This window comes from Leuresthes tenuis, unplaced genomic scaffold (genome assembly GCF_036924035.1).
Source record: "Leuresthes tenuis unplaced genomic scaffold, fLeuTen1.0.hap1 SCAF_4, whole genome shotgun sequence".
Classification (NCBI taxonomy): domain Eukaryota; kingdom Metazoa; phylum Chordata; class Actinopteri; order Atheriniformes; family Atherinopsidae; genus Leuresthes; species Leuresthes tenuis.
The window spans coordinates 7,299,668-7,316,408 of NW_027325358.1; the positions used below are offsets into that span (position 1 = coordinate 7,299,668).

Below are 16,741 nucleotides of genomic sequence, written 5' to 3' on the forward strand. Positions count from 1 at the left end.
AAAAACTGTGGTACACCACCAGCTCTTAAAGCTGAAGAGAACAGAAGCTTTTCTTACAGCTACAATGATGTATATGTTTATAATAACAATGTATTAAATGGTTCTATGTGATGTGTTGGATGAATTTTCTGGCACAGTTAGTTCTAATAAGCGCTTCATCATGTTTCAGTTTGTCACAGCCTGTGACTTGGCTGATTTTTTTTCTTTCGCTGTTGTCATATTAATCAAAGAGAAATGCTAAATCTGGGATTTATTAACTAAATAATAATTACATTTGTGTAGTGAATAAATACCAAACACACCCGTGTTCAGGAAGCATTTAACCACATTTTAGACCCACAAAAGAGTACGTGGCACAGACTTTTCAGTTTAAACCACAAACGTTGTGCTGCAGGACTTCTTAAATGAGCATTGATTAGTAATGTATTAAACAGATAAAAGGACCATGTGGTGTTTTTTCTGGGTGATATTTCTGTAGATGCCTTTAATGAGGTGCCATGGAGGGTTTTCCCCCTCACAAATCTTAATCTGTAACAGAAGGTCTGTTTCCTGACTGGGATCAGTGATGCAGTGCTTTGTAAAGATGTATATATGATCATATAATTCTCTGTGCTTTTAATGAATGTGTTTGATATTTTTAAAGAACACTGTAAGTAGATATGCGTTTTTGTGTTTTAAGTGACATGATTTCCAGAGAATGTTGAACTGAAAGCAATAAGCTGTAGATCTGATTTTGTTGCTGGCAGGTCACTTATGGAGGTTGCACGTAGCACTTGTTGTTTTTTATTGTGGGCAGAGTCCTCAAAGCATTCCTTATAACCATCTATTTCACTGCAGCCTTTAGGATATGTTGCTGTAATGATCACTTGTTAACTACCAGTTACCACGTGGAGTCCTACAGAAACGTTTTATCCTGCCGGGACGAACAAGTGCCTTTAAAGACGAGACATGGGTTACCATGATGACAAATGTTGTGTCTGAGCTGTCTCTTGCGTGCAATGTTTGACCTGCAAAAAGACACGTCGCTGTTGAAAAATTAAAGAGGGGTTAATATTTGATAGTAAGAAACTCCTGTGTCTGGTGGGCAGACTGGAGAGTGAATGTGGTGACAGGGTGCGGTGTGTTTGTGGATCATTATAGCACTTAATTGAAATTCAACAGAAGTTTCCTTATCTTGATTGTGGCTAAATAGTTGGGGGCGGGGGAAGCGACTGCATAGATAAACCAAATAATAGAATCTTGAAATTGCCCCAAATAAAGTAATATTTTTGGATTATCTAAGTATTGACTTTATCTGCATATTTCTACACAGAACACAACCTCTGTCAGACTCCTGTGGGTGTGGGTCTGTCTGCACCAGTATTACGCAGAGCCTTCTCTATCTGCTATTACGTATGTGTGGAGAAAAGAGCAGCCACTGGTTGGGCGGAACATACCATCTCCCTTAATCCACAGGGGTGGGTGGGCTTTGCGCAGCATCCTTTTGAACTGCATCCCACTCTAAATGATATTCTCAGTTATATGCACGTCTTACTCATCTTTCAATGATCAGACAAAGTCAGTAATATAAAAATCAGCTGTTGCAGCTCCTGGTTTAGACTTTGTTTCCTCCCATCCCCCTCCTCCTCCTCTTCCTCTGTTTTCTCACCCGGTAGTCCAACGTGGCCAGGTGAACGGAGGCAGGCATGACGACAGATGGGCCGTACACTGAGGGATTATATATTAACTCCAAGCAGCTCAGATTCTCCTGCACACACAAACACTGATGTATATACACCCTCGCATAGACTAGCAGATGCAGTTCTCCTCGCTCAGACAAGCCAGCAGAATCATGCCAGAGACACAGCTGGTGGTTCACAGCACAGGCAGGACACAGTAAAATCAGAAGAGTGAGGGATTTGACTCATGGACGGAGAGGCGGAGGGCAGTTTTTCTCCGGTCACCATGGAGGTGTGGAGCTCCTCAGCATCTGAGGTGGAGGAAGATGAGAAAAGCGCTTTCAGCCTTGTGGATGAAATAGTGGAGGAGACGAAATGCCACAATAACAATAACAACAACAACAACAACAACAACGACAGTCTCTGCAGGGAGGTGACACAAGGTGAGATAATGCAATGCGAGATGTTACAGTGAATAGGAGAAGATGGGTAGCGTGCAGGGGAGGCCGACCAGTGACCAGCAGAGCCCACACTGCCTCGAGAAAAGGGAGATAAAAATGATATAGAAGTACAGCAGCTGTCCAAAGGGTTGTTGGTGTGTGTTTTCTGCCCCGGCAAGTCAGAGTGCGCTGTCTGAAGTGCACTGTGGTACACTGCATTGTCAAGGTCTGTTATCTAAGCACTTCAGTGCTTAATGGTCCTCTGGATATGGTTCAGGGTGCGATGATGTCATTGAGAATGCATTGTGAAGATAAAAAATAAGATTAAAAAAGCATGTTTTGCTGCTCCTGTGGGATTTAATGAAATCTGTAAGTGCCCCTAGATATTTCGAGTTTTGCTCGAATCTTTTCTCTTATTGCGGTGAAGGTCACTGAGACACGGTGTGTGTGTTCACACACTCTCCAGCCACAGTGTAAGCAGCAGCGTTTTGAATCTATAGTTTGTGCTGTACAGCCACTTTATGGTGATCAAATTCTATTTTAATGCTACAAATGTGTCTGTTGAGGTTAGATTGGTCAAATGAAAATGGAAATGCAAACAGATGGTGCTTAATGATTGTGGTTTTGAGGAAGTAAAAATACAATTAAATTGAGTTTACTGCTGCTTTTGTTGCAGTCCAGAGATTCCAGGCCTGTTTGATTTGAAAGATTATTGGAGTTTCTACTTTGTTCTCTCTACTGGCTGCTTTTAGTGTTGTATGTTTAAGAATCACAGGATGTGTTTAGATTATAAAGCTGCTTTTACACTAAAATTGTGCTTGAACAGTGGTTATTGTGAGCAGAGAATCTCTTATAGTCCCTCTCTGTATGAGGCAGTCTTTGTCTGAATGGGCACGTGGCTGGCACCTACACAAATACTGCGACATGGCACCCCTCCTGCAAGCGAGATACAATGAACATATTTCTTTCTTGTCATTTTTGTGTGGTCATAACAACACCAAGTCTCAACAAATGTCATCTCAAGGTACTTGAAAGATAAAGTCAAATTTGAACCAATTATTATAAATTTATCACAATTCAAGCAGATGTGGATATTTCAGTTGAGCTTGTTTTCTAAGCAAAACAGGCTACAATCAATTCTCATTTGTAAGTCAACATATTTCATGCACAGTAACTATTCCAGACAGATTTACAACCAGGACGCTCTGGGAGGCGAATTCTACCTCCTGCCATTCTTCTCAGTCGAGCGAGCGCCTTTAGAACGAGTGATCAAAATGGCCTTAGTATGATTCTTTTTCTTAGAGCTGAGCTCATCCTTGACTGTCTGATCCTCACAATGAAACAGACGTCATAAGTAGGCCTAAGTCAATGAGGTTTATCCACAGGAACTGTATTAGGGTAGCAGTTCATGGTGCCTGCCAGGATTTAGCTTCACCCAGACCCTAAAACTTCCAGCTGGTACAGTAGAACCCTCACCTTGATCTGATCTGTGCTGTGGGATCATCAGGTCAGGTATTCACCCTGCTGAGACCCTGTCAAGTTTATGTGATTGCTGAGGGATGCATTTATTCAAAGAAAATAGAACATTTTAAGATATTATGGCATATAAAACGAAAACAACAATCCCTAAATGACAGCATAAGCTTTGTGAATAACCCAGAGCTGCTGTACTATCTGCACCAAGCTGACAGGAAATAATGAAATGTAATGCACGGTAGATGGAAATGATATTCATAACGCATTCATCCTTTTGTTGTTTGAATGACTTTTCCATGAACTGGAACTTAGATTGTGTGTGCGTGAGATTATTTGTTACCCTGCCAGCTGTCCCGGTGCAGACTCTGTTTGTAGCACAGATAATGCTGCAATCCACTTCCAGTACAATAGGATTTGAGGAACAATCGACTAATTAGCCTTTGTTAAGTCATTGATTGCATCTTGATGATTACATAAGTGTCAGTTTAGAGCTCAAGTTGACTTAATGCTTAATTTAAGCTCTAGTTTATCATTTATTTGGAGGAAAAAAGAACTAAAACAAAATGGAACATGTTTTTCTTGAGCTGGTTGGGATGTTTTGGGGTTTTTAATACCTTTCTTTTTGTTCTTAGCCGTATAAAGAACGAATTGGCATTAAACTCGGTTATTGTGTGTTGATGATTAATCTTCATCAGCACCGGGTGTTTTGTCCAGTTTTGATAGAATTGTTTTTAATGAATCCGACAGTGTCTGCGGCCTTACTGTTAGAGGACGGGCTTATCCTGTTCATCCTTATGACAGAGACTGACCAGGTTCATCCGCCCTGCTGCAGTGTCCTTGAAAGAAACATGAGCTCCTGCAGGCTGACCTGTTTTACTGTAGAAAGTGAGAGCGAAAAATACATTTCTATGGTTCCCAACATCACTTTTCATTTATAAAAGTCATTTTGACACATTGCATTCACTTCTTTTTGCTCTCCTCCTGACAAAAGCTGTCAGCCAAAACCTTATTTTATGATTCTGTCATATTTGATAATTCATGCTTCATATGTTTTGTCACTGTATTTGTCTTGATTTTTACCTTGCAAAGATGGAAACATGACTCCCAGCCTGCTACAGGCTTGATTTATTTTACATAAGTGCTGACCAGTGTGTTGTGTATGATACTGTTCACCCCAAGCTCAGGTTGTTTCCATTAGGCTGATTGGATACAGATACAGCAATGCAGTCCCTGAGTTTCCAGGCCAAAGCGGTCTACTTACTCTGCTGAATAGGAGCCTCTTCACTTGATGTAACACAACTGATTTTAGTACAGAGGTAGCCTATGTACACTGGCAGGCTACCACACTGTAGAGTTGTGCACTAGTCAACACAAATTCTGTACATCGTGTCCAACTTGGTGTTACGATTGTCTGAGTTTTGTGACTAAACAGCACCAACATGATGTGTTACACTCCCATACAAGTAAAATGCAAACAAAACATTTGGGGAAAAAAATACTCACCAAATAGAAATTTCTGTTGGGAAAATAAAGGCAAATTTAAAAAAAAAATGAGTTATTGAACCATTATTAATAATTTCAAACAACTTTTCTATAGGGTAGGTCAGATTAACTAAATTATAAAGATGGTTCAAGGGTTCAAAAAGGCTTTTACAAATGAATTTTGATCCTATTAAGGGTTAAAATTCTTTATCTTTCCATTTAATACTGTCTGCACTGTCTATGCTCTTTATGAGTTCATTTGGTATATTTTACTAAACTACCTGTTAAAAGGTTAAAGGTTTGTTAAAAAGTAAGCAAACGAATATTAGCTGAATATCTTTGACACTTTTTAAGAAATGTATTTCTAAAGTTCGTCAGAATTAACTCTGTTTTAGGAGGCTCGATTTGACCAAGCACATAGTTAAACTCTCTCTGTAATTTAGTTTAATATCTGATTTATTTTAAGTTGTATGTCACCAGAGGGAAAACACTTTGAGGCTGGAAAATTTGAGAGAATTGGTTTAATTGAGATAGAACAGCTCAGTAGGGCTCTAATTGGAAAACGTGTTGAACATGATGCACATGTCTCGACAAAGTACATGCAGATTTTGTGCATGTCAGTGATAAATCCCTCTGAAGGGACTGGTTAACCCTTTCAGGCTTATTGAGTGTGAGGTTAACACAAACAAACAAACCAGCCTTCAGGATGTAAACAAAGTTTCAGGTCAGCAGCAGCCACTGTTATCCCCTCCATGCTGAAAGTGTCCTGCCAATGTGAATTTAACCCTCAGTCCCTCATGTTGGGCTATATTTATATCCACCAGAACAAGGTCTTTATCAGTGTCTTATCTGGGCTAAAAGAGATCAAGCTAAGAGGATCGGTATCTGGTGGATCACATGGAAATGTTGTGGTCTGTAGCTCCTAAAACTTCAGTCTGGTTTTGTTGTTATAGGTTGAAGATATCTATGTGACAATGAGTCTTTTTTTTTATTATGTGAATCAGAGGAAGAGAAAATCAAGAGATGCAATAAAATAAAAAACAAGGTTTTATAGATTTGATCAGTTTGTTCTCTTGTAATTAAAAGGTGACTCTTGTTATTTCATGTATGAGTACTTTATTTAAAACTTGTAACAGCATTCTCTCTGTTCTCTCAGCCTTCCATTCATGAAATCCTTCTCTCCCTCAGTGTTGTGCTCAGACAGAGTGGGCCAGGTCACTAAGACGTATCATGACATCAAGGCAGTTACCCACCTGCTGGAAGAGGTAAGACGGAGACAAACAGCAGATGAGCCAGAGTAAAGAGGATTAAACTTGTGTGCCTCACTGACCATCACTGTTGTCAACTTTTTCTGCACACGTTTTTCTAAGTAAATTAGCTTTGGCCGAAAGCTGTGATTTTCTCATTGAAACTGTGATTTCTGTGTGACTTTGCAGAAAGAGCGGGATCTGGAGTTGGCAGCGCGAATTGGTCAGTCCCTCCTGAAGCAAAACCAGGATCTAACGGCACGCAATGTAATGCTGGATGAACAGCTTGAAATCACAAAGGAAGAGGTATAAACAGTCCTCATGATGCATACAGAAACATTTAGTCCGCTGAGCTCGAGTGATCATGACTTATTTTCTAGATCGCTCAACTTCGCCATGAGCTCTCGATGCGAGATGACCTCCTTCAGTTCTACGCCAGCACTGAGGAGATTGAAAACGCTCAGGCGCAATCACCGTGAGTAAACGCACAAAATCACACTCGTATGTGTGTTTATACTGCAGTGCCCAAAAGCTGATAGTAAGATTTGGTGTTTCATAATAAAAGACAGTTGTGATCGGGTCATTTTAGAGTGTTATTCAGTTAAATTCAGCACAAGAACAGAACATACTGGTCCTCTTTACTGTTTACATTAAGAATGGATTTCAGCTGAGTGGTACTTCAGAGATTCCTCAATGTTCATGATCCACAGTATCCTCTGTGGGGGATTTTGCCGCTCAGTACATTGAGCATGTGTGTGAGTAAACACACGTCAGAGCATCTCCACTGATCCTCTCAATGTTTCCAGCTAAGCCTGCTAGAAAACTCCGCCCCATCAGCACTTAATCATATTTACTGCTCATTGATGTTCTCGTGTTACTCAGCTTAGAAACAACTATGTGCTGCAGCATCTGCTCAGTTAAGAGTCGCGCTCGGGTAAAAACAGAACAGACAAAAGCATTTGTTTTGAAGTTGAGTTTCATTGTTTCATTCTACATAACATGTATTTATAATAATGCATTCTTTTAATTGGAAATAAGTGGTTCTGCTTAATGAAAATACACTTTTTTCTTTGTGCAGAATTAAAAGGAATGAATCATCCACTTCTCTGAGCAGCTTTGTCCACTATGACTTCCTGCAGCAGAAACTTAAGAGTTTAGAGGAGGAGAACCGCAATCTGAGATTAGAGGTATGAAACGATTGCCACAAAGGCTAAAGATAAGGAAATATTACTCATCTGTAAAACGTTTGTGCCTTTATTTGTAAGCCGATGGTCAATATAAACAGTTAACGCTGTTGTTCCTGCAGGCCAATGAGCTCTCAACAGAGACGACTAACTATGAGGAGCAGGAACAGGAGCTGATGATGGTGTGTGTGGAGGAGCTCTGTAAGTGTTGCAAGCTTGCTCCAGGAAATGAAAATGTTTTAAAATGTAACTCGGGCACAGTCGCATTTATGGAACCTGTGTGTTTCAGCCTCTGCCAATAAGCAGGTGGTGGACCTCTCAGAGGAGTTGGCACGTAAAGTAGAGGATACTCTCCGACAGCAGGAAGAGATCAGCTCCCTACTCGCACAGATTGTTGATCTGCAGGCCCGCTGCAAAGGGGTGAGACAGCAACTTGGCAAATATCAAAATGGTGTTCCTCACCAGCTGTTTTCAGTCTGAGCCGCCAAATGATGAACTCACCTGACTGACCAGCATCATTTAGAATATTATGCAATATCCCACATTTAGTCTTGTGGGTGCACAAGGTATTTGTTTTTTTCCTTGAAGTTTGTTTCCAGTTGGCGCTACTTCTAAGTAATTACAGTCTCTAACAACACAGCCTATTGCGCCACCCTCTGGCAACACTGCCCAGCCTAGCTCATTCGCCTGAAAGCAGTCATTGGAAACGTGTCTGATTCCCATTGAATCTTTCTGGCTTTTCAGAAGAGTTTATCTTCACGAGTGACTGGAAATCCATCCTGTGACACACAAACAAGTGGCATTGATTTTTAATTTTAGAGGAAATAACCTGAACATTCCCGGTAGCTACAGAGCCCTCTCACATCCTCTATTAGATTTATTAGACTATTATTCTGCTTTAATGTTTTTTTGGGGGGGGTCTAGAACAACTACAACTTGCAGTTTGTCTAGTTTTAGATAAGCTGAAACTTGACATTTCAAAACCTTTTTGTCCCTGTAGCTCACCCATGAGAATGAGGAGCTGAACCAACACCTCGGAGCATCTCGTGAGAGCGAGCAGCAACTTAAATCCGAGGCAAGTTACTTCAGCAGCATATTTGAAGTTTGGTCGATTCAACTATTTGGTATTTTTTATTCTATTTTTTATATTTTGATCATAAGAAGAAGGGATTTGTGTATGACAGAAACCTGTTTTTGGGGTGTACATTTGAGATTTTGAGAACCTTTATATCACCTCTTCTTAGCACTCAGAGTTGGAACTGCTCTACATTTTGACACTTTTGTCCTCCCTCATTTGCAGCTTAAGGACTTGCAGGACAAGTACTCAGAGTGTGAGGACATGCTTCACGAAGCACGAAAGGACATTAAAAATCTTAGAAACAAGAGTCTGCCAAACAGCACGGTGCAGCGGTACACTGCACTGGCCTCTGTCCTCCCAATGGACTCACTGGCGGCAGAGATAGAGGGCACCTTTCGTAAAGGCCTTGACACCCCGGCTCCCTCAGAGTACAAGTGAGTCTGTCTCTAGTAACACTGTGTAGCTAAACGCTATAGTTTCCATGCAGGTTTCAGTCAGTGTGGGCTGTGAATGCATCGGGATTGGTTTGTTTTCTGATATGTAGAAGGATTTACTGATATTTCTACAGTATATGAAGAATTCAGATTAGCAAGATGATATGAGTAGATGAGTTCAGCAGAAGGACATTAACTTCCCTACTTTCATGATGTAAACTGTGACACAGTCCTCCAGAGTCGCTTTGATTCTAATAGTAACTGAAAGGCTACTTATCCCAAGCATGAAGCATTTTCATACTCAGACTTCTTCTTCTCCTCACTTCAGCCGGATGATTTCAGCAACTTCACTTCAGCAACATGACTTATGAAAACAAGCTCAAAACAAGCAATGGTGCTCTTAGAAAAATTAGACTCCAAATTCTCTGATATTAACTTGGCAACCAAAGCATATGTTACTACAATGTGCTCCACAAAGCCTAATTCAATTATCACTTACCCTTAGTATGAACTTATTCGGTTTAAGCTACTGGTTATTTACTGGTAAGGTCTGGTTAATATCACTGTGTTTCTGTCATTTAGCTGGTTTAAAGAACAGGTATAAGTGAGGGACGTGGGCTGCTTTCAAACAGTAACTCGATGCTTAACACTTACAAATGAATCAGAGAATATAAGAAACCAAACAGATTAGTTCAGGAGATGGATATCCACAGTGTGGCGACGGGGTGGATGACATCACAAACAACTGTCCAGTTAGTGGAGGGAGGGAGAACTGATCCTCTAGATTTAATGTGGTTTAAACTGTGCACCTGTTTTATGTGACTGTTATGAGCTGGAATTTGAACATTGTGGCAATGTGAACTGCTGTCATGTGGCTTTTTTCTGTTGAAGTGCTGTGTGCCTGTGGCCATTCTTAGTTGTTTCTGATAAAGGGTTAAGTTGTGTGAAGACAAAGTATTGGTTCACGAAGTGGAAGATTTTCATCTGTTTTGAAGATGCAGTTTTAATCTTCGTAAAAAGCGGAGATGAAGGTGGTCAGACAGCGGCGCCGTTGTCTGCGCTGTCATCTTGTCGTCTTCCTTTAAAGATGAATGTCGCTCTCTCCTTTTGTGGGGAGAGTTCCTGAAAAAAGAAAATCAGAGGATGTTTTAATCAGATATTCTGAACAAGCTCTTGAAAGCTGAGGTTTTGTTATTTCTCTCCCTGGTGTGTTGAAAACCTGAAAATAAGAAGGCGTACCTTCTCTCTTGCCTCCCTTTCAGCCCTCTCCTCTCTGAGCCTGACCTCCAGGGCCTCACATTTCATTTTCCACTGTCTCTCCTTCTCATGATGCTCATCTTCTTTCTGGTTCATCTTAATCATTGTTTGTATGTGCTCCTTTGTAAGCGCGAGCATTTCGCTCTTGAAGCTGGTCATCCGTTTGTCCTTTCTCATCATCTCCGCTCTCTGCTCATTGTAGTTCTGCTGCGTTTCTCTAAGCCTGCTCACTAGTTTTGCCCTGACGATTCTGCCCTCTTTTTCTCTGGCCGTGACTTTATGCAACATCGCCTGGAGCCGTTCGTTCTCGTTCTTCGCTCTGTTGCTTTGAGCAGCTTTCAAATCTTCCTCCACCTTTCTAATCTCGTTTATGACGTAGGTGTACTTACTATCATATTCCTTCAGCGTTTGCCTGATGTTCTGCTCAAATTGGAGTTTTTCCTTCATCAGATTTGTGTTGTTTGAGGCCAGTTCATGGATGTTTTTTCTGGCTGCCTGAAGCGCTTGTTTGAGTGCAGAAACGTCTTCTTCTTCTGCATCTGCATCTGCAGCTGGACTGCTGGCAGGTGGCGTGGGTGGCTGAGCGGCATTACTCTGCTGCTGCGTCTTTCAAAACAGAAATGTATAAGAACCCTTTTAGCTACGATCAAAGTATCACAATTACAGCTGAAGTGTTACAGGTGAATGAGAAACGTTGCTGTTTTTAAACCTCAATGCAAAATTTGTTTTATCGTGTATTCTTAATATTGTTGTTTCAGTTATTGTCGAACATGTTCGTCCACATTCTGTTCAAAGTTGTAAATGTTATTGATAAGGAAGTCTTTTAAACAAGCTACATTAAATATCCTAAAAGTAAAAATCCACCTGGAGACATTGAAACATTAACAAAAACGAGAAGAAAAAACCATCAAATCTAAAGATCCTGAGAGAAAGTTTAGTTCTACGTTTGCATTCAGTTTTTCAATCGGTTTCCAATCGGTGTGAGCTGGTTTTGAACTTATTTTAAGTAGCAACACAGTGATTTATTAGTGCTCTCTATGAAAAAAACGTCATGTTGGAATCTTACTCTGCAAATAAAACAGGGTGTGCAGCTTTTCCTACCACTTTATTTTAGTCAGATGAGGAAATCTTACCGCGTCTCTGTGTCTGCGCCCCATGGTGGCCATTTGGAAAAGTGGAGAAGAAAACTGAAGGTGTCAAAGCTGCTTTGTTGATGTTTGAATTTTATACTCGGGAGCAGCTAAATCTAGAACTGCACTTCAAAGTTGATCTTTGAGCTGTTCTGCAGCTTAAGAAAAACAAATGAACATTTTTATCTAAATCTATTGCTCTTTTCAGACTGTTTCTGTGGCGTTTAAAGATCACAACAGTGTCTTTGAAGGCCTTGAAATGCGTTTTCTTAATCTACTTATTTCTGAACATCAGTGGGAACTCACCTTTTTCAATGTAGATGTCTGAATTTTACAACGTTTGAAACAAAACCTGGCAACAGTCATGTGGTTGTTTATGTTGCCAGGCAACTGTCAATCAATCTTTGATTATTCCACAACTAAGATGTGTTAAAACCATCGTGACCATTCAGAGAGTGTGTGACTCACCAAACTGTCAATGTACTCCTACATATAAGAAAAATGACTCTTTTTGGAGTCTCTTTTACTATGTACTCAATATTGTAGCGTCTCAGAAGTTTTTTTTTAGCAGTTGGATGGTTTCATGCCGTCTGCTTTTGATCGTAGAATTCACTTAATGCAGCCTGTGTAAAACAGCATGAGCTAAAAGTTTACAGAGTAGTTAATATTTTAGGGCTGGGGGCTTTAAATGGTCTGTGACTGGGTTTATTATGATGTTTAAACTGTGTTTTCTTTTGGTAGGAACCACCCGTGGCGTGTGTTTGAAACCGTGAAGGTGGTTAACAAGGTTGGGCGTATGCGGTCCCAGTGCCACTCACCAGGGCTGCCAGGCTCCAGCCCGGTGTCTGTGCAGTCCAGTTGTACCAGCACCCCCCGAACCAGCTGGTATGGCTCTGATAATGCCAGCCTTACCCTGGAGGACAAGCCCAGCTCCATTCAAGTTCAGAAAGAAGACAACAGGTGAGCTTGTGCAGTTGCATGAAAGGGCAAATTCTTGAGTTGTTTCAGATCATTTTATACACATTAGTCTGCACCGTGTCTGGAAAAGCTGACCTCAGGGTCTTCACCTTGTAAAAACACAGTGTTGCATCTCCTCCTGGCAGTGCTATTGGTCCAAAACGTCTGGGTCAGCCAGGCACCCCCGGAGGCCAGGATCTCGAAGCTGCCTTGCGCAACCTCTCTGCCCGCCAGCAGAACCACTCCTCTGACCGGCCTTTCTTCGACGTAGAGCGGGAGCGGAAACTCCGTGCCTTGGCGGTAAACTGCGAGGAAGGCGAGGGCTCCAGTGGCTTCCTGACACCAAATGACAGCCTTGTCTCCAGTCCAGCAGCATCAACAGGCACCAACTACTCCAACGGAAGCTCGCGGCACTCCTGTGGCTCCTCGGGAGGATCAAGGTCCTACCTGCCTGACCGTCTGCAGATTGTTAAACCTCTGGAAGGTAAAATGAACCGTGGCAGAGTCAGGGGGCAGCATGAGCATTCACAATGGACAAGTAATGCATATTATTAACATTACTTTGTGGTTCTAAGAAAATACCGTCGATTAAAAACTGCTTTTATGTCTGTATTAACAAATTATTGTGACAAGACCCTCAAACCCTCGCTCTGATAATTAAACACCCCTCAAATGACATGTTTCTCTATTGTCAAGAGAAAAACGTGAGTAAATCACAGTTATTTCTAATGTACTACATTGTATCTTCTGTCTGCGTTCATTATCAGGCTCGGTGACGCTGCACCACTGGCAGCAGCTGGCCAAACCAAACCTCGGGGGCATCCTCCACCCACGTCCAGGCGTCCTGACTAAAGATTTCAAGGAGCTTGAGGTGGACATACAGCACGTCTACAGCCTGAACGACCTGGAGGAGGATGAACCTGACCTGTCACAGCTCTCTGGGGCTCATGGCTTAGGTAGGACACATGTTGATACGCACAGTTCCTCCATCTTTGTTGTTCATGTGTTCCTCATTGTTCATGACGACTGTGTCGTTCATGGTGCATGATAATCATCAGCTCCTTTAGTGCCTCATAAGATGGCTTTGTTTTCCTCCGTGTGACATTTAATGTGTGTCTCTCCCTCCACGACCTCACAGTCTCTTCATCGGGCCCCAACCTCCCTCAGACCCCTCCCACCCATACCATTACTACCTGCAAAGTTCTCCAACCCTCCCCTCTCATCCCCTCCTTCTCCACTAGGTAAGAACTGTCATGCCATTACATCCTGATGCTGTCTGTTGTTTTTCACAGCCCTGACCATGAAAATGAATGTCCATCCATGAATTTACACTTGAGTGACTTACAAAAGGCCTTTGGCGTTTATTAACCCTTTATTTGCAGCTTCACATGTGTTAAGTGACTGGATAGTCCATATTTCCTCCTTCTGCCGTGCTGTTTGTCTCGCTTGACCTTTGCTCTTTACCCCTTCGTTGGCAGAAAACGTCTGTCGAGGCTCTTTCTCCAACTCTAGAAGGAGCCGTCAGGGAAAAGTAAGAGCGCGGCGTTATGGATGCCCTCTGAATGCCTGATTGAATTCTTCATTATGAAAAACAAAGGCACAGTAACATGTTTGTTTAGGGAGATTTTTTTACCTTTAATATGTGGCTTGACCATCACCAAAGTCACAGCTGAACACAAACAGTTGTACTTCTCATGACTTTTTTGAAAACATTCAGTCATGATTATTAATGAAAAAAGTAAATGAACAACATCTGTTTGATGAAGACATTGCAGATACAGTCTTGTTGTGTTATTAAAGATGATTTAAACTTGAATCATCAGGCCCTGATGTAGCAAACCTTGATGATCCCTCCACCGTGCCTCGCAGTTTAACCATGTGGCAGTGAACACCCGGATAGTCTCCTGGAAATTTGAGGAAATTCTCCAAATTTATTTTACTGGAGTAGAGCTTTCCTGCGTGGTTCCTTTATTTAGTTGTAGAGATCTTTGGAGTCTTTCGTTTAACTTTATTTAGCTTTTTTTTTTTTGTTAAACCTCATTCAGGATTACGTCCTCTGTTGGTGTGATCTTTTCAAGTTTCCCACTTTAAAGGAGAGAAGCAGCAGGGCTAAATCTTCTTGATTTGTAAATGTTTAGTCTTCTTATCATTTGATCAAATGAATAGCCTGTTTTTGTAGTCTCTTCTACCTCTTTGAAACTCCGTTTACATCCTCTGAAGACTATTGTGATGCAGATGTTCTTCACACACTGTTCTTTCTCATGAGAAACATGGGCATCTCTGACTGCTCCAGAGTACAAAGGTTCACTTACTTACTCCGGCCTGGACTCTGAGGGTTTATACCAAAGAAAGTACACCTGTTTGTTTGTTTACTGGTTTATGAAAGATGAAAAGAAAAACAGAAAAATCAAAAAAATCTTTATTGTAAATGCCGTTACGTTATGACATCATAAAGAAACTTGTGCCTCTGTTTTACTCAGCATAGCTGTTCACGTCCCACTAACTCTTAACTTAGTGCGGTTGAGATCTCACTTCATTGTGCTCTCCTCATTCTTTGTTTGTCACTTCATGTTTTAATGACTCTTGGCCTTTTTCTTAGGTTTCATTTCAACAAAACCGCAGATCCTGTTACATCCCAGCTGGCTCTCTAACATGCTTCTCCATCTTTTAGAGATGACACTCAGAACTAACTGAAACTGTTGGCGTGGGCTTGTTTTGTTTAGTAGTTTTGTATGAACATATATGTGCATGCAAAAGAGCTGCGGTCCGTGAATGAGCTTTGTTTTGTTTTGTTTGGCAGCCTTCACTCTTACGGCTTGCCATCTTGTCGGAACTGTGAGCACGTGAGCACTTCATCTTCCTCCCACCTGCAGCACTTTGGCCGGGGAGGCCACACGACCACCACCACCACCACAAATGTAACCACGTCATCACTGGGACTCCTGCAGCTGCTGCAACAGCGCGGCATCTCAGCCTCTCCTAATCCATACAATAACCTGCACTACAGCCCACAACCTTCATGTTCCACAGTGAAAGACAAAGGCGGAGGGACGAGCATTTTTAGCCTGAACTTAGTGGAGAAGCTTCAGAGCCTCGGGCTGCACAGAGTGGCAGCCTGGGGGATGATGGGCCGCAGTGGAGAGGAGAGAATCGGTCCAACATCCTCATAAAGTGCGATGTGTTCACCGCTGACTCCTCTCATGTTCACCGCAGTGACTTTGATAAGCTATACGATTCCCACTGCGCAGTTCAGGACCCACCACAGCACCCGTGTCTTGAAAACAAAAGCCACAGAATGTGTTAGAGCCATACTTGAGTGGTTAGAAGTGTGTCATTGTAACCTTTTCTATGAACTCGTGCACAGTAGAGTTGCTTGTTTGTGAGATGTCTTCATCTCAGGACAGCTGCCTGAGTACCAGTCACATTTCTGCTTTTTACACAAAAAAAGAAAGCTCATGAAAAGAAATCTTTTTATACTGTGTTTTGTGAATGTCATTTTACACTTCTCCCCATGGCTGGTTCTAAACACCTCATCGCTTGTTATTTTGTTTTAGTTTCCTGTGTGTAAATAGTAGCATTGTTGTTTAATATTTAAAGAAAAGACTACATGCAGTAAATTACTGTTGGTTGAAACCACAAATCAAACTGATGGTGTCACACTGAAGAACATTCAAATGCACTCAAATGAAACACTGGTCTTCCTGCTTATACGCTGCTATGTTTAGAAAAGCATGTCATGTAGACCATTGTCAAATATGCGGATCGAGGACACATCTGCACCAGATGATGAAGAAAAAAAGCCGCTGTCTGCTCTTTCACACAGCTCTCCTCTGATTTTGTGGACTTTGTTTGGAGCCAAACCTCACTGAAACCAAATCGGGTTTGCTGTGTTGCCTCAAAGGCAGCGAATAGCATTAGAAGCAACACGTTTACTCGCTGTTAACGCTGACTGAAAATCATGCTTGTACAAATCTGCTGTGTTGTCAGGAATATTTAAACTGCTGGGATTTGATCAAAACTCACTGCTGGGCATTCAAAGTGATCTCTTGATCACGTTCATAGTATTTAATAAATGATAATAAAGACATTGTCACGATCATTTAAACAGCATGTTTCTGTCTGAACAATCAGCTCTAGCAAAAGAAAGGCATAGGATACTGTGGATTTAAAAGGGAAGAAATCATAAACACAGGTTCTGATACTTTGTGTTCTGACTTAAATCAGCCAAACCACTGTTTTTCTGCACTACTATTCTCTGTAGTCTGTCAGATGTCTGTCAGTGTGTATACATTGTACCGCCTGTGAATAAAACTTTGCATTTCCATCCAGCGGAGCTTCGAGTGTCTCTCAGTCCACTCGTCACCACACAGAAATCAACACATATGGAATCAAGACTGT

General features: G+C 41.6%; 1 protein-coding gene across 2 annotated transcripts; it reads left to right on the plus strand.

Moving 5' to 3' along the window:
• Positions 1-1,667: 1,667 nt before the first annotated feature.
• On the plus strand, positions 1,668-16,671 carry hap1 (huntingtin associated protein 1). 2 transcript variants are annotated; one of them, XM_072384345.1, is made up of 14 exons: positions 1,671-2,101; positions 6,245-6,321; positions 6,493-6,609; positions 6,684-6,778; positions 7,382-7,490; positions 7,610-7,688; positions 7,777-7,907; positions 8,488-8,562; positions 8,788-8,999; positions 12,128-12,346; positions 12,490-12,827; positions 13,111-13,299; positions 13,482-13,584; positions 15,144-16,671. In XM_072384345.1, the coding sequence occupies exons 1-14, from the start codon at positions 1,906-1,908 to the stop codon at positions 15,511-15,513; spliced, it is 2,310 nt and encodes a 769-aa protein (XP_072240446.1). In that variant the 5' UTR covers positions 1,671-1,905; the 3' UTR covers positions 15,514-16,671. The 2 variants fall into 2 exon arrangements, with proteins under 2 accessions (XP_072240447.1, XP_072240446.1); XM_072384346.1 differs by lacking the exon at positions 13,482-13,584 and having other exon boundaries at positions 1,668-2,101; positions 15,144-15,289.
• Positions 16,672-16,741: the final 70 nt, after the last annotated feature.